This window comes from Scyliorhinus torazame, chromosome 12 (assembly GCF_047496885.1).
Source record: "Scyliorhinus torazame isolate Kashiwa2021f chromosome 12, sScyTor2.1, whole genome shotgun sequence".
Lineage (NCBI taxonomy): Eukaryota > Metazoa > Chordata > Chondrichthyes > Carcharhiniformes > Scyliorhinidae > Scyliorhinus > Scyliorhinus torazame.
Window position 1 is genome coordinate 147,328,041 of NC_092718.1, and position 21,916 is coordinate 147,349,956.

The following is a 21,916-nucleotide window of genomic DNA, read 5'->3' on the forward strand; positions in this document are numbered from 1 at the left end:
TTTCAGGGTTAAACTCCATCTGCCACTTCTCAGCCCAGCTCTGCATCCTATCTATGTCTCTTTGCAGCCGACAACAGCCCTCCTCACTATCCACAACTCCACCAATCTTCGTATCATCTGCAAATTTACTGACTCACCCTTCAACTCCCTCATCCAAGTCATTAATGAAAATCACAAACAGCAGAGGACCCAGAACTGATCCCTGCGGTACGCCACTGGTAACTGGGATCCAGGCTGAATATTTACCATCCACCACCACTCTCTGACTTCTATCGGTTAGCCAGTTCGTTATCCAACTGGCCAAATTTCCCACTATCCCATGCCTCCTTACTTTCTGCATAAGCCTACCATGGGGAACCTTATCAAATGCCTTACTAAAATCCATGTACACTACATCCACTGCTTTACCTTCATCCACATGCTTGGTCACCTCCTCAAAGAATTCAATAAGACTTGTAAGGCAAGACCTACCGCTCACAAATCCGTGCTGACCTCTCCTATCTCTCTTCAGACTCAATACACAATCTCCTGCTACTGTCCTTGATTGGACCTACCCTCGCTCTAGTCATTCTCATATTTCTCACATATGTGTAAAAGGCCTTGGGGTTTTCCTTGATCCTACCCGCCAAAGATTGTTCATGCCCTCTCTTAGCTCTCCTAATCCCTTTCTTCAGTTCCCTCCTGGCTATCTTGTATCCCTCCAATGCCCTGTCTGAACCTTGTTTCCTCAGCCTTACATAAGTCTCCTTTTTCCTCTTAACAAGACATTCAACCTCTCTTGTCAACCATGGTTCCCTCACTCGACCATCTCTTCCCTGCCTGACAGGGACATACATATCAAGGACACGTAGCACCTGTTCCTTGAACAAGTTCCACATTTCACTTGTGTCCTTCCCTGCCAGCCTATGTTCCCAACTTATGCACTTCAATTCTTGTCTGACAACATCGTATTTACCCTTCCCCCAATTGTAAACCTTGCCCTGTTGCACGCACCTATCCCTCTTCATTACTAAAGTGAAAGTCACAGAATTGTGGTCACTATCTCCAAAATGCTCCCCCACTAACAAATCTGTCACTTGCCCTGGTTCATTACCCAGTACTAAATCCAATATTGCCCCTCCTCTGGTCGGACAATCTACATACTGTGTTAGAAAAGCTTCCTGGACACACTGCACAAACACCACCCCATCCAAACTATTTGATCTAAAGAGTTTCCACTCAATATTTGGGAAGTTAAAGTCGCCCATGACTACTACCCTATGACTTCTGCACCTTTCCAAAATCTGTTTCCCAATCTGTTCCTCCACATCTCTGCTACTATTGGGGGGCCTATAGAAAACTCCTAACAAGGTGACTGCTCCTTTCCTATTTCTGATTTCAACCCATACTACCTCAATAGGGTGATACTCCTCGAACTGCCTTTCTGGAGCTGTTATACTATCTCTAATTAATAATGCCACCCCCCCACCTCTTTTACCACCCTCCCTAATCTTATTGAAACATCTATAACCAGGGACCTCCAACAACCATTTCTGCCCCTCTTCTATCCAAGTTTCCGTGATGGCCACCACATCGTAGTCTCAAGTACCGATCCATGCCTTAAGTTCACCCACCTTATTCCTGATGCTTCTTGCGTTGAAGTATACACACTTCAACCCATCTCCGTGCCTGCAAGTACTCTCCTTTGTCAGTGTTCCCTTCCCCACTGCCTCACTACATGCTTTGGCGTCCTGAATATCGGCTACCTTAGTTGCTGGACTACAAATCCGGTTCCCATTCCCCTGCCAAATTAGTTTAAACCCTCCCGAAGAGTACTAGAAAACCTCCCTCCCAGGATATTGGTGCCCCTCTGGTTCAGATGCAACCCGTCCTGCTTGTACAGGTCCCACCTTCCCCAGAATGCACTCCAATTATCCAAATACCTGAAGCCCTCCCTCCTACACCATTCCTGCAGCCACGTGTTCAAATGCACTCTCTCCCTATTCCTAGCCTCACTATCACGTGGCACCTGCAACAAACCAGAGATGACAACTCTGTCTGTCCTGGCTTTTAACTTCCAACCTAACTCCCTAAACTTGTTTATTACCTCCACACCCCTTTTCCTACCTATGTCGTTGGTACCAATGTGCACCACGACTTCTGGCTGCTCCCCCTCCCCCTTAAGGATCCTGAAGACACGATCCGAGACATCCCTGGCCCTGGCACCCGGGAGGCAACATACCTTCCGGGAGTCTCGCTCGCGACCACAGAATCTCCTATCTATTCCCCTAACCATTGAATCTCCTACAACTATTGCTTTTCTATTCTCCCCCTTCCCTTCCGAGCCCCAGAGCCAGACTCAGTGCCAGAGACCTGGCCGCTAGGGCCTTCCCCCGGTAGGTCATCCCCCCCAACAGCATCCAAAACGGTATACTTGTTTTGAAGGGGAATGGCCACGAGGGATCCCTGCACTGTCTGCCTGTTTGTTTTTTACCCCTAACTGTAACCCAGCTATTCTTGTCCTGTACCTTGGGTGTGGTTACCTCCTTGTAACTCTTCTCAATCACCCCCTCTGCCTCCCGGATGATCCGAAGTTCATCCAGCTTCAGCTCCAGTTCCCTAACACGGTCTTTGAGGAGCTGAAGTTGGGTGCACTTCCCGCAGGTATAGTCAGCGGGGACACTGGTGGTATCCCTCACCACCCACATCCTACAGGAGGAGCATGCAACTGGCCTAGCCTCCATCCCTTCTTACCTGACAGAATATAGCTGCCCTGTGGACGAACTAGATCTCCGCCCTCCGACTCTGCTCCCAGTCAGCTACACTTTCTGTAAACTCCTGGCTCTCTTCGCACTCTTTGCGGAAATGTCGGAAACAAAATGAAAGGAGCACCTTACTCCCTCCTCACCTAACTCCCTCGGTCACCAAACTCTTACTATAGCACTCAAAAAGCACCAAATTCAGCACTCCCTCGGTCACCAAACTCTTACTACAGCACTCAAAAAGCACCAAATTCAGCACTCAGTGCAAACAAAGTCTGCACTGTAGGGGATCACTTTTATACGGTGAATCTAGCCTCTGAAAACTGGCCTAATCCAATTAACTAATTAACAAGCTCCAGCTGCAAGTGCCTACAAGTAGAAGCCTGTTTAAAGCTTATTGAAAATTCACCTTCTTCTAAACCAAACAGCAACTTTTAAGTTAATTAACTAAATAAAAGAAAGACTAAACTTTAGATAAAAATGAAGCCTTATACTCCCTCGGACACCAAACTCTTACTATAGCACTCAAAAAGCACCAAATTCAGCACTCAGTGCAAACCATTGAATTCCACAGGCTCACCACTCTTTGTGTGAAGAAATGTCTCCTTATCTCTGTCCGAAATGGTTTACCCTGAAGACACACCCATCATTGGTAACATCTTCCCTGCAGCTACCCTGTCTAGTCCTGTTAGAATTTTAAGAGTCTCTATGAGATCCCCCTCATTCTTCTTAACTCCAGCGAGAATAATCCCAACCTAATCAATCTCTCCTCTTATGACAGTCCTGCCATCCCTGGAATCAGCCTGGTAAACCTTCGCTGCACTCCCTCGAGAGCAAGAGCATCCTTCCTCAGAGAAGGAGACCAAAACTACACATCATACTCCAAGTGTGGCCTCACCAAGGCCCTGTACAATTGCAGCAACTCATCCCTGCTTCTATACTCGAAATCTCTTGCAATGAAGGCCAACATACCATTAGCCTTCTTACAGCCTGCTGCACCTGCATGCTTACCTTCAGCGAATGGTTGACAAGGACACCCAGGTCCCGCTGCACACTCCCCTCTCCCAATTTCCAACCATTCAGGTAGTAATCTGCCTTCCTGTTTTTGCTTCCAAAATGAATAACCTCACACTTATCCAAATTATACTGCATCTGCCATTAGTTTGCCCACTCGCCCAACCTGTCCAGATCTTGCTGTAGGATCCCTGCATCCTCGTCACAATTCACTCTCCCACCTAATTTGGTATCATCTGCAAACTGAGATATGTTACATTTTGTTCCCTCATCCGAATCATTAATATATATTGTGAATAGCTGGGGTCCCAGCACTGATCCCTGTGGTACCCCACTGGTTACTGCCTGCCAATTTGAAAAGGACCCATTAATCCCTACCCTTTGTTTCCTCTCTGCCAACCAGTTTTCTATCCACCTCAATACATTTCCCCCAATCCTATACGCTTTAATTTTGCACAATAATCTCTTATGTGGGACTTTGTAAAATGCCTTCTGAAAGTCCAAATATACCACATCGACTGGCTCCCCCTTGTCGACTGTACTGGTTACCTCTCAAAGAATTCCAACAGTTTTGTCAAGCATGATTTTCCCTTCATAAATTCATGGTGACTCTGACTGATCCTGCCTCTGCTTTCTAAATGTTCTGCTATAAAGTCCTTGATAATGGATTCAAGCATCTTCCCCACTACCGATGTTAGGCTTACTGGCCTACAATTCCCTGCTTTCTCTCTACCTCCCTTTTTGTATATCGGAGTGACGTGAGCTACCCTCCAATCTGCAGGGACAGTTCCAGAGTCTATAGAATCCTGGGAGATGACCACCAATGCATCCACTATTTCCAGAGCCACCTCCTTAAGTACTCTGGGATGCAGATTCTCAGGCCCTGGGGATTTATCCACCTTCAATCCCATCAGTTTTCCCAGAACTATTTCTCTACTAAGGTTGATCTCCCTCAGTTCTTCCCTCTCACTAATTCTTTCATTCTCTAACATTCCTGGGATCTGATTTGTGTCCTCATTGTGAAGACAGAACCAAAGTATGTATTCAGTTGCTCAGCCATTTCTTTGTCCCTTATTATGCATTCCCCTGTTTCTGTCTGTAGGGGGCCTACATTTCTCTTTACCAATCTCTTTCTCTTCACATATCTGTAGAAACTCTTAGTGTCAGTCTTTATGTTCCCTGCAAGCTTCTTTTTGTACTGTACTTTCTCCTTCTTAAACAATCCCTTCATCCTTCTTTGCTGAATTCTAAACTGCTCCCAATCCTCAGACCTATTATTTTTCTTGGCCAATCTGCATGCTTCTTCCTTGTATCAGATGCTATTTCTAATTTCCTTTGTAAGCCATGGATTGGCCCTCTTACCCCCTTTGCTTTTGTGCCAGACAGGAATGAACAGTTGCTGTAGTTCCTCCATGCGTTACTTGAATGTTTGCCATTGTCTATCCACTGTCATCCCTGTAAGTAACTCTCCCCAATCTATCAAGGCCAACTCACACCTCATATCCTCATAGTTCCCATTATTAAGTTTCAGCACCCTAGTCTCTGAATCAACTACTTCACTCCATCTTGATAAAATTTATCATGTTATGGTCGCCAAGGGATCTCGTACAGCCAGATTGGCAATGATTCCCTTCTCATTACACAGTGCCCAGTCAAAGATGGCCTGCTCTCTAGTTGATTCCTCCACATATTAGTCAAGAAAACCATCCAATATACACTCCAGGAATTCCTCCTCTACGGCATTGTGGCTAATTTTATTTGCCCAATCTATGTGAAGATTAAAATCACCCATGATCCCCGATATTCCCTTATTACATGCATCTCTAATTTCTTGTTTAATGCCATTCCCAACCTCACCACTGCAATTTGGGGGTCTATATATGACACCCACTAATGTTTTTTGTCCCTTGGTATTTCTCAACTCCACCCATACAGATTCCACATTGTCAGAGCTAATATCCTTTCACACTATTGTGTTAATTTCCTCTTTAACCAGCAGTGCCACGCCACCACCTTTTCTTTTATGCCTGTCCTTCCTAAATACGGAGAACCCAGGGACATTCAGTTCCCATCCCTGTTCACCCTGCAGCCGTGTCTCCGTAATCCCAATTATATCATACCCATTTATATCTATCTGCACGATCAGTTCATCCACTTTATTGCAAATGCTCCATGCATTATGGCACAGAACCTTTAACTTTGTCTTTTTCACAATGTTTGGCTTGCTCCCAATATTTTTCTCTACTGCCCTGTTTGAATTTTGTCCTTGGTTTCTCCACCCATCTCTTTTCTTATTCACTTTTCTTCCTTTTGTTTTTGCCCTTGCTCCCTCTTTCTCTGACTCCTTGCATAGGTTCCCATCCCCCTAGCATATTAGTTTAAACCCTCCACAATCGCTCTAGCAAATAGCCCCCCATGGACATCAGTTCCAGTCCTGCCCACGTGTAACCCGTCCAGTTTGTACTGGTCCCACCTCCCCCAGAACCGGTCCCAATGCCCCAGGAATCTGATTTCTGGGGATGTTGCCTGGACTGGAGTGTTTTAGTTATGTGGTAAAATTTGAAAGTTTTCTTTGGGGCAGAGGAGGCCGAGGGGAGGCTTAATTGAGGCTCCCTGATAGAGTGGAGGGGAAGGATCTGTTTCCATTTGCAAAGAAGTCAACAACTGTGTGGAGTCTGCACGTTCTCCCCGTGTGTGCGTGGGTTTCCTCCGGGTGCTTCGGTTTCCTCCCACAGTCTAAAGATGTGCAGGTTAGGTGGATTGACTATGCTAAATTGCCCTTAGTGTCCAAAAAAAGGTTAGGTGGGGTTATGGAGATAGGGTGGAGGTATGGGCTTAGGTAGGGTGCTCTTTCCAAGGGCCGGTGCAGACTCAATGTGCCGAATGGCCTCCTTCTGCACTGTAAATTCTATGATCTATGATAACCAGAGGACATAGCTTTAAAGTAACTGGTAAAAGAATTCAATGGGGTTTGAGGAGAGGGTTATAGGAGTCTGGAACTGACTGTCTGAAAGTGTGGTTGAGGCAGGAAACCTCATCGCATTTAAATAGTTGGTGGAAATGCACTAGTGAAGTGCCGTAATCAATGGGGCTGTGGACCAAAAGCAAGAAAGTGGGATAATGCTGGATAGCTCTTTAGGGTCAACACAGGCATGATGGGTTGAATGACTTCCTTTTGTGCCAAAAACCTCCAACGTTCTAGTTTATATGCTCATGGGCAGTTGTCCCAGAAGTACACAGGGGACTAAAGAAGTGGGCTTCTATGTTAGGCCGGGGCCTGAAGCCTGTTCTCTTATCTAGATTTTGAAGTCCCCAACTGGGAAGTATCCAGAATCAAATATCAATCTAAATCAAAACTGCACATTCCCAAGACTGGAAACGCAGTCGAGGAATTGTCATAAGCGTGGGAAAAAAAACACAAGAATTCCATGGATTTCCTTTTCACTTGCAAGGTTACATATCACCATTTCTGCAAAATTATAAATGTGGGTGGTGCAAGAAATGGTCAACAAGCATCAGGGAGTACATCTGGGATGTGTCATTGTCTTATAGTGCATTTATCTATAAATCAAAGTTATTTTTCATATCTGATGCTAAAGAAGAAACCTACCACTGTAATCATTTATTCCCAAAGAATCATTTAAGTGTCAGGCGGTCACTTGCACTTATCTATCATCCAACATACCCATATTTGCCCATTTAGCTGCAAATAGTTCATAAAGGAGAGGGAGTAGAGATTGATGGCCAGGGGGAGGACTGTGTCATCCCCAATGCTTTTTTCTTATTTGTTATTACTTATTTACATAGGTTGTCTAACATCTGCATAGCTATGATTCACCATCATCCAAGTGGAGGGTATCTACTTCCCGAGCTTTGGAAGTCTCAGATAAAGATGTGTTATTCTCACATGAGCAGATGTTGGTGAAAGTAGTTTGTTGAGGAGACGAGAGCACTATCCTTGTGCACAGTCTCTTTTTGCATGAACAATGTACAAGTTCCATGACACTTGCTGGTGCTGGAGGAAATGTCATACAATCCACGACATGTGCTTCATTTTCCAGTTTCCATGCATGGTCCTTTGGACATGGGATTTCCGGAATGTTCTGAAGACACTGGGTAGGATTTACCGACCAACCCGGCACGTGTTTTTTGCGGCGGAGGCGGCCTGCCAGTGGGAATTTCTGCTGCCGCCGTTTTCAACTTGATTTCTCGTTGACGGCACCCCTCGTCGACGGGAAACCAATGCGGGGTCGGTGGGACCGGTGCACTGTTGCTTCACAGCACCAGGGTTCCAATGTTAGATTCCCGGCTTGGGTCACTATCCGTGCGGAGTCTGCACGTTCTCCCTGTGTCAGCATGGGTTTCCTCCGGGTGCTCCGGTTTCCTCCCACAAGTCCCAAAAGACGTGCTGCTGGGTTAATTGGACATTCTGAATTCTCCCTCAGTGTAGCCAAACAGGCGCCGGAGTATGGCGACTAGGGGATTTGCACAGTAACTTCATTGTAGTGTTAATGCAAGCCTACTTGTGACAATAATAAAGATTATTAACAGCTGGTAAATTCCGACCAATGTATGTGCATTGCAGACTGGCAATTGGCACAATGTATGTATGTGTTTTTCAGAAAGCACTTCGTTGCATAACTTTGTTATGTGGGAGTACCTTTAAGAAATGGGTGTTTATAAATGGGTATGTATATAAATATCTGTAGTGAGAGTACCTTTAAGAAATGGGTGTTTACTACTGCAGTGATGTCAGAGAGTGGGTGGACCTATGCTGTCTGTCAGCTTTTTACTTTCATTTTTGAGCCGGCTGCAGTGTGTGTTTTAGTTTCGGTTTCAGTGGTGGAGCTGAAGCCAGACCAAGCAGGTGTACTGCTGTTCTCTCTGCCATCAAAAGACTATCTCTTGATAATTTGGTGAATTCAGAATTATAAATGTTTTCAGTATTGACTTTAACCTGATGTGCTTCTTGTAAAAGGTGTTTTAAGTCTTATGGATGTTAAAAGGAAAGCTTAAAGGGTTACTTAGTCTTGTAGTCTTTGGGGGGTTGTATTTGAATTAATGGTTGCTAAGATGTTCACTGTATGCTTTAAAAAGGTTAAGTTGAGTTCATAGAATAAACATTGTTTTGCTTTAAAAAACACTTTTCCATTTCTGCTGTACCACACCTGTAGAGTGGGCCGTGTGCTCCCCATACCACAATCTATTAAAAGTTGTGGGTCAGGTGAACTCAATGATACACTTTGGGGTTCTCTAAACCCTGGCCCATAACAACTTCCAATCCCAAACATTTGACATCTGGCCTGGTTCCATGTCCAGAAAAGAGGTTTATGTCATTAATAATCTCTCTTGCAGACTTGTACCTCCTTGAACAGAGAAACTGGAATGGATTTGCCTCATTGTCATGGAAAGACAGAAATAAATAACATAGTAATAACATAGAACATACAGTGCAGAAGGAGGCCATTCGGCCCATCGAGTCTGCACCAACCCACTTAAGTCCTCACTTCCACCCTGTCCCCGTAACCCAATAACCCCTCATAACTTTTTTGGTCACAATTTATCATGGCCAATCCACCTAACTTGCACGTCTTTGGACAGTGGGAGGAAACCGGAGCACCCGGAGGAAACCCACGCAGACACAGGGAGAACGTGCAGACACCGCACAGACAGTGACCCAGCGGGGAATCGAACCTGGGACCCTGGCGCTGTGAAGCCACAGTGCTATCCACTTGTGCTACCGAGCTGCCCACAAAACGTCGTTAATTCCGTTGGAATTTCCGTGTCAGGAGATAATATTTTGGGTGATTTTATAGAATTATCATAGAATTTACAGTGCAGAAGGAGGCCATTTGGCCCATCGGGTCTGCACCGGCACCTGGAAAGAGCACCCCACCCAAGGTCAACACCTCCACCCCATCCCCACAACCCAGCAACCCCACCCAACACTAAGGGCAATTTTGGACACTAAGGGCAATTTATTATGGCCAATCCACCTAACCTGCACATCTTTGGACTGTGGGAAGAAACCGGACACGCACACACGGGGTGGATGTGCAGACTCTGCACAGACAGTGACCCAAGCCGGAATTGAACCTGGGACCCTGGAGCTGTGAAGCAATTGTGCTATCCACAATGCTACCGTGCTGCCTACTGATTTGCGTTTCTTTAACTGGCCTCTGTCCACTTTCACCGCTCTTGATGATGTAGGCCTTGAATCTGTCTGAAACAAAGTGGATCACTCTTGACTAATCCATCTTCACTTGTCTCACAAGAACTCTCAGTACTTGGTCAGCAAGTGTCCAAATGTTAATTGTGGTTTCATGACTTGAATCAATGCCACAGCATCCCATACCCATGCGATACCACTTGGGAGTCACATTAATGGAAGGAGTGGTTGACTGACACCTCAACAAAGTGTAAGAGCTTTTCTTTGTCCATCCTGATGATCCATCATAATTACCGCGAGGCGAGGGTCACAGTGCCAATGTTTGAACCAGCATCATATCGATGTCCATTTTTCTAATGGCGCCAACAAGGAAGAGTCTGAAGAATAGGTTTTGATCTGTTTTCAGAACATTGTTCCTACTCTACAGTTTGGTTACTGTTTCATGTGGCCTTGAAAGTCTTCGGTTTCATCTTCATGACAGGATCGTGAAAGCTGACATCCTGGTGTTGTAGGCACTTCTGATAGAGTCAAGAATACTTCCTCTCACTTTTCCTTTGCCTCTCTGTACTCTTTGGCTCCAGCCTGGCCTCATGTGATGCGATATAACTGATCTGTCTCCAAGGAATTATGGTGTGGAGATGCCGGCATTGGACTGGGATGAGCACAGCAAGGAGTCTTACAACACCAGGTTTAAGTCCAACAGGTTTGTTTCAAACACTAGCTTTCGGAGCACTGCTCCTTCCTCAGGTGAAGGAGCCTGAGGAAGGAGCAGTGCTCCGATAACTAGTGTTTGAAACAAACCTGTTGGACTTTAACCCGGTGTTGTAAGACTTCTTACTGTCCAAGGAATTAAGAACTAACCATATTTCAAATAGTATCCATGGCATTCCTCACATCTTTTCCATCACTCTCCTTTCTCGTCTTGTCTAAGTCAGTGCAAGATCAATGGGTGTTCAATGGCCAGTCATCCCTTGACAGATTCTGGTTATTACAGTCCTCTCATGTTGAGGCAAGGTCCACCTTTGTACAGATCCCTTTGTCTTGCAGTCATGGTTGGCTGTTCAATAATGTGAACACGCGCACTCAGAGAAGCCTCTGATGTCACGATATTAGAAATATAGGTTCAGAAATGGGGTCCAAAAATGAAGCAGACAATCTAAAGGTTTAAGCAGAATGGAAACCTGCTAGCAGCATAGGCAAAGGAATACACCCATACCTAGCTGAGTCACAGGCTCCCATTCAAACCTAACCTCATTAGGGAATGCATGATGTGATTGAGCAAAGACCCATTGTTCTTCAGGACATTCCTGCAGCACCAGACATCCTCCCATTAACAGAGTCTGAGGACCAAATGGTCTAGTAATGGGAATCTAGTTGCATATGAATGACCTAGCTCCGGCCTTTTGTGTAGACGGGAATGGGAAGGCAGGCAGAGAAGCAGGTAGGCAGCCAGTGTAAGAGTTCATATAAAACTGTCAGAAAGAGAAAACTTTGGCAAAGGATTCTGAAAGAGATGTCCCTAACAGAAGGAAAATTGCTTCCCAAATCAAAGTGCTGCCTTTGCCTGGATACGTAAGGGAACGAGAGTGGAGTTCCAATGCCGAGAGTTGTTTAATGGGAATTTGCGTTAAAGTTCAACTGTATATAATCTGTTAGTGTTAGAACTGTGAAGTCTGAAAGTTAAATAGCATTTATTTTCTTTTGCTTTAATAAAGTTTTTGTTTAAAAAATAACAAAGTCTTATATGATCACTCCCGGAACAAATGTGTCTTTTCTGCAGTCTTAAAACTTAAAAACGTTAGGAGTCTCATTCAGTATCTTAACCTTTGATGAGGTCCGATTAGACATCCATATCACTGGACAACAAATTGTCCTGTTCGTGACTCTGCATTGATATTATGTTGACTCTCTTTCAGGTTGCACACCTCAAACCAATATGTGAGAGTGAGTGATTGAGAAAATGAGTGAGTGAGAGAGAGTGTGTGAGTGAGTGGGTGAGAATGTGAGTAAGAGAGCGAGCGAATGAGAGAACAAGCAAGAGTGAGAAAGAAGACAGACAAGGAATGAACAAGAGCAGGACAAAAACAAGACATAAAGGAGAGAAAATTAAGAGTGACCAAGGACAGAAGGTAAAGGAATGAATACGGCTGGACTAATTTATTTTCCCCAAGATGCTCAATATCCGGTAACGCAGACAATGGGCAAAGGCTTCAACTTCAAAAAAAGTGGACAATACAAGCCTGGATTGCACATAGAGTGCGCAGTGCCTGCATGTAGATGGTGGGAATGTTTTGTGTCTGATATTGGTCCATTCAGTTCAACTAAAACCATAATAATAATAATAGCTTATTGTCACAAGTAGGCTTCAATAAAGTTACTGTGAAAAGCCCCGAGTCGCCACATTCCAGCACCTGGTCGGGGAGGCCGATATGGGAATTGAACCCGCGCTGCTGGCCTTGTTCTGTATTACAAGCCAGCTGTTTTAGCCCACTGTGCTAAACCAGCCACATACAACAGTTGTGAATCCAATGAGACTAAAGGTAACAAGAGGAAGTGCAATCCAGAGGCCGGTGTCAGTAATCAGGATTCAGGATAGTAGCAGCCACTCGATGGGTGAGCTGATCCCACCTGCTGCAAAGTGAAATGGGCTTACAACAGATCAGCTCCATAGTGAACAAACAACTTCTGTTTTGGGGACCAAACCTCAAAGTCTTTAATTTACTTGTCTGTTCAGGTCAATTCAGTTGAAGGGCAGAAAATATCAATTGTACCAAAAATACATCTTTTTTAAAAAATGGAACCCTGGGAGCTGCCAGAGTGACAGGACTGAAATCAGAAACAGATCAGATTTTTAAATTATTTACAGGATTTTCTTCCTAACTTATAACATTTCCACGCAGTTGGTCTTAAGTTTTGCACAGAAAGCATCAATGCCAAAAATCTAATTACTGGTAACACACCATTAACTGTTTTCCATTTACCACAAAGCGAACAAATTAGCATAATTCTACTTTTCATCTCAGCCCACTCCAACACACCAGCTGAATTGCAGGGTCCCCAGGTGGCAGGATTGCAGGTAGGGCAGCCTGTAAAATGCCATGGGTGCCTTTCCCACTACCACATGACAGAGGAGGTATCAGATGGCCCATCTGCTCATGAACCAATTGAAACTACTTAATGCTCTCAACTCACCACCGCTGGGACTGAACCAGCAGCAGAAGGACTCCACGCCAAGTGACCTGCAAGGCAGTTCTCGCTGTGCGGGCTGGTTACAGGAAAGGGGGAGGGTTCCTCCTCAACGGGATACTAAGGGTCACCCCAGGCACCCTCCCCATCACCACCAAAATAGTCTGTCAATACCAACTCCCCAACCCCTTGCCCCCGCTGACCAGGGCCTCCTCGTGAGGCCTCAGAGATACCACCTTTCACTTCAGCTCTGGCTCCTCGCTGTTGGGGACTGTTGCCTGACTACCTGCCCAGTTGGGGTTAGAGGTCCGGCCTTAAACCAATTAATGCCCCATTGAGCATTCAATTCCTGTGGGGCAAGCCGCTGGAGTAGGAATGGACTCGTCCTTTTTTTTTTGCCGGGATGGGCCCTGTTCAACACAGCCCAGTACTGCAGCAAATCACTATACCACTGTAAGGCAGTAGATTAGCGTGGACTTCATTAAGGTATTGCCATCAAAATACAGCCATCATTGAACCACCCATAGTCTCCATTCCAAGGGAGGTATGGCATAGTGATATTGTCACTGGACTTGTAATCCTGGATAATGCTCTGAGGACCCAGGTTCAAATCCCACCATGACAGATGTGTAAATTCAATAAAAATCTGGAATTAAAAGTCTAAATCACGACCACAAAACCAGTGTCAATTGTTGTAAAAACCCACCTGGTTCACTAATGTCCATAGGGAAGGAAATCTGCTGTCCTTACCTGGTCTGGCCTACATGTGACTCCAGACCCACAGCAGTGTGGTTGATGCTTAAATACCCCCTCAAGGGGAATTAGGGATGGGAAATAAACGCTGGCCGAGTCAGCGATGCCCAAGTCCCATGAAAGTATTTTAAAAATATCCCCCACACTGAAAGACCATATCGCTCCCTCCCTCTCCTCACCCACACCACATATTCTGCCCATTTTGCCTCACCCAGAGGTTAAAATTCTATGATATTTTACTTCACGTTTACCTTGCAAGTCACACCATCATAAGGTGAAGAGCAGTCCCAATGATCTAATATCTACCCACTGGCATCATCAGCATGGTGCATTTAGTAAAGCTGGTGTATTACTTGTCAATTGCCACCAAACATCTATGGCACCCTCTTCCATACTGAGTTTAGAGTGTTTAATGTTAAGAGCACTGCAGGCATAGTTTTTTTTTGTGGAGTACTCACACTTCCCCCTCTGGAGCGTAGGTGGACCCAGTGATGTTGAACTCATGCAGCTTACAGTTATCCCCCACCACAGAATCAACAACGAACATCTGCGGGAGGAAGAGATTAAATTCAGGTTAAAACATGCACAGTGAGTTCCTCCCCCTTTATCAGAAAATGAATCGGTTAAGGAATCTGCATTATCACTATACGATATTTCAGAAGGTATTCTCTCTGTGTCGCATAGTTTTTCCCTCCACAACCCCCTACTTTGTTGCATCATTCTCCAAGGTTCCCTGTGAAGTGCGCGAGGAGGAATGGAACAGGAAAAGGCCATTCAGCCCATGTCTTTGGCCCTCCCACAAGCACTTCACCAATTCTTCCCGATTCCCAATGATAATGAATGTAAAAACGATTCCCCCAAGTAGAAGAAATTCCCCCAAGTTCGACTCTGCTGTCTCCCCAACCCATCCACACACCCCCCCACCCCCACCAGAGAAAAGCCAGTGCTCAAAAGTGGAAACCGAAATCTTTTCCTAACGTGTATTTGCGGTGGTAAAAAGACAGCAGGTATGTGTTTTGTGGATTACTCCTTTCAGCTGACATCTGTACAATTAGCATCACAGGACACTCAAACCAAGAGACACACAGATATCGACGGTGAAATTAGCTCCCTTGATGTGGCAATTACAGACATCCGTATTCTCTCTTCATTGTGGCTCTGGAACACCTTGTACACAAAGCATAAAGGCAACGTTTTCCGATATGTGAGAAAGAGCTTCATTCCTCAGCACGAAAACCAGGGATAAATAAACTGCCTGTCAGCTGAGCATGGAACTGCTCAATCTGATTTTACTGCTTGGATTTGCACTTTGATTGCAGAGAATTTGGCTTCATTGGTGTGGGAACTTATTTTCATTTCCAAATGGATTTCACTGATTAATTCCTGCAATAGATAACTCAATTTCCAAACTGAACTGCTGTGTGTAGGAAATGCAGCAGCCAATATTACATAAGGCAATGCAAAACGTTAACACCTAATAGGGCCACATGGCCCATTGAGCCTGCTCCACCAATCAATACCATCATTGTTCACCTTGCTCCATTTTTCTTCCTGCTCCCCATATCCCTGATGGAGCATCCACAATTTACCAGGGTAGAGAATTCCAAAGATTCAAAACCCTTTGAGCGAAGGGCAGCACGGTAGCATTGTGGATAGCACAATTGCTTCACAGCTCCAGGGTCCCAGGTTCGATTCCCGGCTTGGGTCACTGTCTGTGCGGAGTCTGCACATCCTCCCCGTGTGTGCGTGGGTTTCCTCCGGGTGCTCCGGTTTCCTCCCACAGTCCAAAGATGTGCAGGTTAGGGTGGATTGGCCATGATAAATTGCCCTTAGTGTCCCAAATTGCCCTTAGTGTTGGGTGGGGTTACTGGGTTATGGGGATAGGGTGGAGGTGTTGACCTTGGGTAGGGGGCTCTTTCCAAGAGCCGGTGCAGACTCGATGGGCCGAATGGCCTCCTTCTGCTCTGTAAATTCTATGATGAATAAATTTCTCACCTCGGTCCTACAGGACTGTTCCCTCTTGTTCTGAACTCCCCAACAAGGGGGAAAGAATCTTTCAGCGTTGACCCTGTCAAACCCCCTTCAGAATCTTGACTGTTAAATCAAGATCACCTCTCATTCTTCTAAATTCCACAGAATGTACAACCATACGAAGCTGAAATAAAGCCAATTACATTGGAATGAGGGGTGAGCTGGCAAAGGTCGATCGGAAAAGTGGACTACACTGTCTGATGGTAAATAAACAGTGGGAAACATCCAAGGAAACAATTAAAAATGCTCAAGGAAAATACATTCCGTCAAAAAAACACAATCAGACGACTTCCAGTGAGGAGGATGTGCTGAGCGGTCACGGAGGGAAGGTGACTCTCCTCCAGGAATTCAGAAAAACAGCACATTCTGCATGAAAACAGCCCGCCAAACCTGTTGAATTCCACTCCCCCCACACTCTCACAAGGCAGCCACAACTACTGAGAAATGCCTGGCAATAACTCCAGGACCCGAAAGGATGGCAGAGCCAGTAATAGCCATGAGAGGAGGAACAGGATGATGGCGAACACGGGAGCGAGTCAGAGCCAGACATACCCGAGCGGTCTGGGTCGCTGGGCCCCACGCCGGACTATCCTCCGATAAGCGAGCGGATGGACCTCCTGACTCAGGAGCTTCAGAAACAGAAAAATGCCATCAAGTTGGAAATGGCGACGACAGTGGAGGTGGGGGTCGCAGACCCCCTGCCCCCCTTCAAGGCGGTGTTGGACAAAACAGAGAGACGACTGGAGGCACAGGAGGCAACAATCGGGGCCTGGAAAAAGGTGGCTACCTACCAGAGAGAACTGGAAACAGAGGTAGTGAGGTTGGTGGCGACGCAAGGGGCACTGAAGGGGAAGGGGGAGGACCAGGAGAATCGGCTGCACCGCCAGAACCTCTATTGTGGGCCTGCCGGAGGACATCGAGGGCAGGCACCCCACAGAACGTGTAGCCCAGATGCTGGATAACCTGGTCGGAAGGGAGAGCTTCCTCAAACCCCCGTAGATAGACAGAGCTCTTTGGTCACTCTGGCCATAGCCTAAATCTGGGGAGCAGCCACGGGCTGTAATAGTGAAGCTGCACCCATACCAAGATCGGGAGAAGATCCCAAATTAGGCAAGGCACACTTGGTCCTGCCAGTGGGAAGGCCATTCAGTCAGAGTCTACCAGGACATTGGGACAGACCAGGGCAAGCATGGCACTGATTTTAACACAACCAATGCAGCTCTGTACAAAGTTCTGTACGCTGTACCCGGCAAACTGTGGGTTCACTTCCAGGGAAAGGAATTCTACTTCATTGCACCAGCTGATGTGGATGAGTTTGTGCGCAGACACGGGCTGGGGAGGCAGCAGCAGCGCCAATAGTGAAGGCAAACTCATTGTATACATTTGCTCGGGTCAGAACTGCCTCCCTTTCGACCTAGCTTTGAGTACCACGAAGGAGGAGATGAGAGCGGAGAGATGCAGGAACAGGTGAGGGCGGAGAGTGGGAGTGGGGAAGGACACAACGGGAGTGGGGGAACAGAGACAGGGACCGCTCCGGGGGCGGGGGAACCACCCTCGCGGGCAAGCCATGCAGGGAAGTATGGGCGAAGGGGGGGGGCGCAGCACAGCTACCGATAGAGAGGAAGTGCCTGGCAGAAGTGGGGGTGGGAGGGGGAAGTGTGTGTAGAGACAACCCCCCAATCAGGATGCACGTCAGGGGCCTTAATTGCCCAGAGAAAGGATCCAGAGTCTTGGCCCATCAGAAAAGTCTGAGGGACGATGTTATCCTCCTCCAGGAGACACACCCGAGGGAGAAGGACCGACCACGGGTAAGGAAGAGCTGGGTGGGTTAGACGTACCATTCATGCTAAGGGACGGGGACTAGGGTGTGGCCATACTACTGAACAAGAGGACAGCAGTCACAGCGACAAAGATGGTTACTGACCCAGAGGGACAGTCATGGTTAGTGGTGCCCTGGAAGGGGCACTGGTGGTCCTGGTAAACGTGTATGCTCCCAATTGGGACCATGTGGATTTCATAAAGAAAACCACGGCAGAAGTTCCCGACATAGACATGCACTGACTCATCATGGGGCGGAACTTTAACTGCATACAGAACCCACGACAGACAGATCCAGCCCCAAATCAAGGAAACTAACAAATCTGGCAAAGGAGCAGAACGCCTTCATGGAGCAGATTGGGGCAGTGGATCCTTGGAGGTTCACGCACCGAGGGGAGAGAGGGTTCTCCTTTTCCCAGGTCCACAGGGTCTACTGGAGGATTGGCTTCTTTGCAGTGGGGAAATCGGTGCTTCCAAGTGTAGTGGAAGCCAGATAATCCATAATTGTCATCTCCGTCCACGCTCCGCACTATGTGGATGTGAGGTTGGAGACGGGCTGGGCTCAACGCTCACCCAAGGGGTCGAGAAAGCATTTTGCTATCAGGTATCACAGGCCATAGAAGTGTATGTAAGCAACAACCGGAATGGGGAGGGTATCACTCTCCACACTCTGGGAGGTCCTGAAGGCGATGATCGGGGGAAATTATTGCATTTAAGATGCGCAAAGGCAGGGAGGAGAGGGCGGCCACAATCTCCCTGGCAATGCAATCCAGGCACTCGCCACTCTCTGCGTAAAAAACCTGCCTTGAACATCTCCTCTAAACTTTGCCCCATGGACCGTAAACCTATGCCCCCTGGTGGCTGATCCCTCCACCCTGGGAAAGAGTGCCTGCCCATCCATTCCATCCATGCCCCTCATAATCTTGTAGACCTCTAGCAGGTCACCCCTCAACCTCCGTCTTTCTAATGGAACAGTCAGTCTATTCAGCCTCTAGACCAGGCAACATCCTGGTAAACATCCTTTGCACCCTCTCCAAAGCCTCTACATCCTCCTGGTAGTGTGGCGACCAGAATTGTGCATAATATTCCAAGTGCGGCCTAACCAAGGTTCTATACAACTGTAGCATGACTTGCCCGTTTTTATATACTTGGTGTCCCTGGCCTTACTTACTGGTGCACCTTGGGTTTATATTCGCTGTCCTCCCGGTCATATATTTTATATACAACACAGAAACTAGACATTCAGCCCATTCCCATGCTGCTTTTTGTGCTCCACTCAAGCCTCATTCCATTATTTTTTCATCTAAACTAGACCATTGTAGCCATCTACTCCTGCCTTCCTAAACTGCATGTCTAGTTTCCCCTTAAATGCATCTATGCTGTTTGCTTCCACATTCTCATCACTCTTTGGGTAAAGGCACTTCTTCTGAATTTTTGCACAGCGAAGTCCCACAAACAGCAATGAGATAAATGACCAGGTAATCTGTTTTTCCAAGTCATGTTAGTTTAGGGATGAAGAGTGGACAGAACCTCCCCAGTCATTTTCCAATAGTATCAAAGAATCTTTTACCTTCAAAAGATGAGACCTCATTTTATCATCTCATCCAAAAGATAAAACCTCCAACAGTGGAGCACTCCCCTCAGTATGGCACAAATTGTCAATCTGGATATGTGTTCAAGTCTCTGGAGTTGGATTTGGACCTACAATCTTTGGACTTAAAAGAGCAAGTGCTATCATCGAGTCAAGGCTGACATTTTCTTTTTGGACGATTGTGCTGCTGCAACGTTGTGAAGATGCTGAAGAATGGAAAACTCCAGTCTCACATCATTGAAAGGCCAATTTCTGACCAGGAACCTCTTGCACTAAAGGTTCTGTATTCTCCTCCTGAGCCCCATAATCCACACTGGATACAGCAACGGCTGTGGCCCTGACAACATCTTAGCTGTAATGTGGAAGTCTTCTGCTTCAGAACTAACCTTGACTCTAGCCAAGGTGTCCCAGTGCAGCTACAACACTGGCATCAATTCTGGAAAATTGTCCAGGTATGTCCTGCCCACAAAAAGCAGGACAAATCCAATCTAATTAATTACTGCCCCATCAACCTACATCCGAAGATCAGCAAAGTGATGGAAGGTGCCATCAAATGGCACATACTTACTAACAACCTGCTCACTCACCCTCAGTTTGTATTTCACTGGGACCATAAAGCTCCTGATCTCATTGCATAACTGCATCAAAAATGGAAAGAGCTGAACTTAAGAGGTGAGGTGAGAGTGACTGCCCTTGATATCAAGAAAGCACAAGTCTAAGGGGAAACAAAATTCACCCAGAGAGCGGTGGGCAACTGGAATTCACTGCCCAAAGTGATGGTTGAAGCTGAAATGCGCAACTTAAACGATTCCTGGATCTGCCCCAAGTGTTGTAACCTGGAAAGCTATGGACCAGGTGCCGGAATGTGGGATTAAAATGAGTAACAAGTTTTGTTTCTTTTTGGCTGGTGCAGACAAGATGGGTTGAATGGCATCTTCCGTGTTGTAAGTTTTCCAAGTCAGGATTGCGATGGAATGATTGCGCACTTGCCTGAATGAATGCACTCCAACCACTCTTAATGATGGTCCAAAGGACCGGATACAGTGAGCCCAGTGAAAGATGGCCAGTCGCAGGAAGTCGTTTGAAGCAACAGTAAAGTACTATTTATAATGCCCCTGTCATAATATCCACTCATGTATATAATGAGATGCAGACAGGCAGTGATTGACACACAGGATAACCAATGAACACACACGACACATAACAACCAATCACCAGACAGGACACCACCACTATAAAGCACACAGGGCATTAAGACTCTCCCTCTCTCTACAGGACACAGCTACTGAGATAGTAAGAGTGCACAAGCCAGTAAGCACTATCACCATGAGGTAGAGGTCAAGCCAGTAGGAGGTTATAAGTTTGATTGATAGAGTGTCAACTCACAGCAGACTATGTACAGCAATCAGGAAGTTCAATAAAACAGTGTCGGACCACCTCCTGTGTCAGAAGCCTGTTTCGAGTTTCACTGCATCCAGTTGCAGTCAACGTTGAACCAACTTACTTAACACATCAGTCCCCATGACCTATTCCGACATTACAGGATTAAGGGCCAGTAATGCATGTTGGCAGCCACTGGGCTATTGCTGCTGGAGAACCACCATCTCCAAAAGGAAACTTTATTATGTGATGAAAGCAAATTACTGCGAATGCTGGAACCTGAAACAAAAAAGAAAATGCTGGACAATCCCAGCAGGTTTGACAGCATCTGTGGATAGAGAACGGAACTAACATTTAGAGTCCAGATGACTCTTTGTCAAAGCTGGCAAAGCGTCACCCAAGCTCGAAACTTTAGCTCTGTTCTCTCTTCACAGATGCTGTCAGACCTGTTGAGATTGTCTCGCATTTTCTGTATTTGTTTATTATGTGATTTGGAGTTGCCTATTGTGGAGAGATATCGGAGGTCAGCTGCCCGCTAACTCCACATTCATCTTATGGAGTTCGTATTACACATGTTTTAAAATAACATTACTCCTCGTTGTGGACTTTGGAGATGTTTTAGTCGCCAGTCTCCAAAGTTTCAACTCCATTTAAGGGCCCTTTGATCACAACCAGCATATTCTGTTGGAAGGAACAACAAGAGTGGTGGTCAGAGGTAAGAAACCTTTGTCGCGATGTTTAGTTTCACGCCTGTCATAAACCTAAAGAAAGTTTCAAACATTCAGGTGATTGTAACTATTGTCTAATGACATCAGATCACACCATGAAGTGAAGAGGTAGTGTGAGGTGCACACAATGGGGCCCTGATGGTTCATACCGTCACATTTAGTAACATGAAATGAACTTTGCCGTTATCCACAGTTTCTACAACAGGGCTGCGACTGAAAAGCCAGCACCCACTTCACACTCCAATTATCCATCCTGATGCATGACTCTATAGTATAAAGGTCTAGCACACAGTGGAACTGAGTACAGTACCGCCTACACTTCGGCATAAAAAGGCACATCACATAGACCCGAGTATTGTGTTGAGCAGAGATGGGTTAAGACTTAAGCATGGAGTTAGCTCCTCACCTGTCCTCTTTATTGTACATGAGTAAATAGTTCTGTACTTGCGGTTAACCTGAGGACTCTGAAAACTTGCAACACACTAAACTGTAACCAACACCCACC

General features: G+C 46.1%; 1 protein-coding gene across 2 annotated transcripts in view; it reads right to left on the minus strand.

Annotated features, from left to right (window-relative positions):
- Window positions 1–21,916, minus strand: part of atp2a3 (ATPase sarcoplasmic/endoplasmic reticulum Ca2+ transporting 3) — a 356,930-nt gene that overhangs the window by 95,026 nt on the left and 239,988 nt on the right. For both annotated transcript variants that reach the window (XM_072469154.1, XM_072469153.1), the window contains exon 9: window positions 14,322–14,410. In XM_072469154.1, coding sequence (XP_072325255.1) covers window positions 14,322–14,410 — 89 coding nt within the window. The remainder of the gene's footprint in view (window positions 1–14,321; window positions 14,411–21,916) is intronic.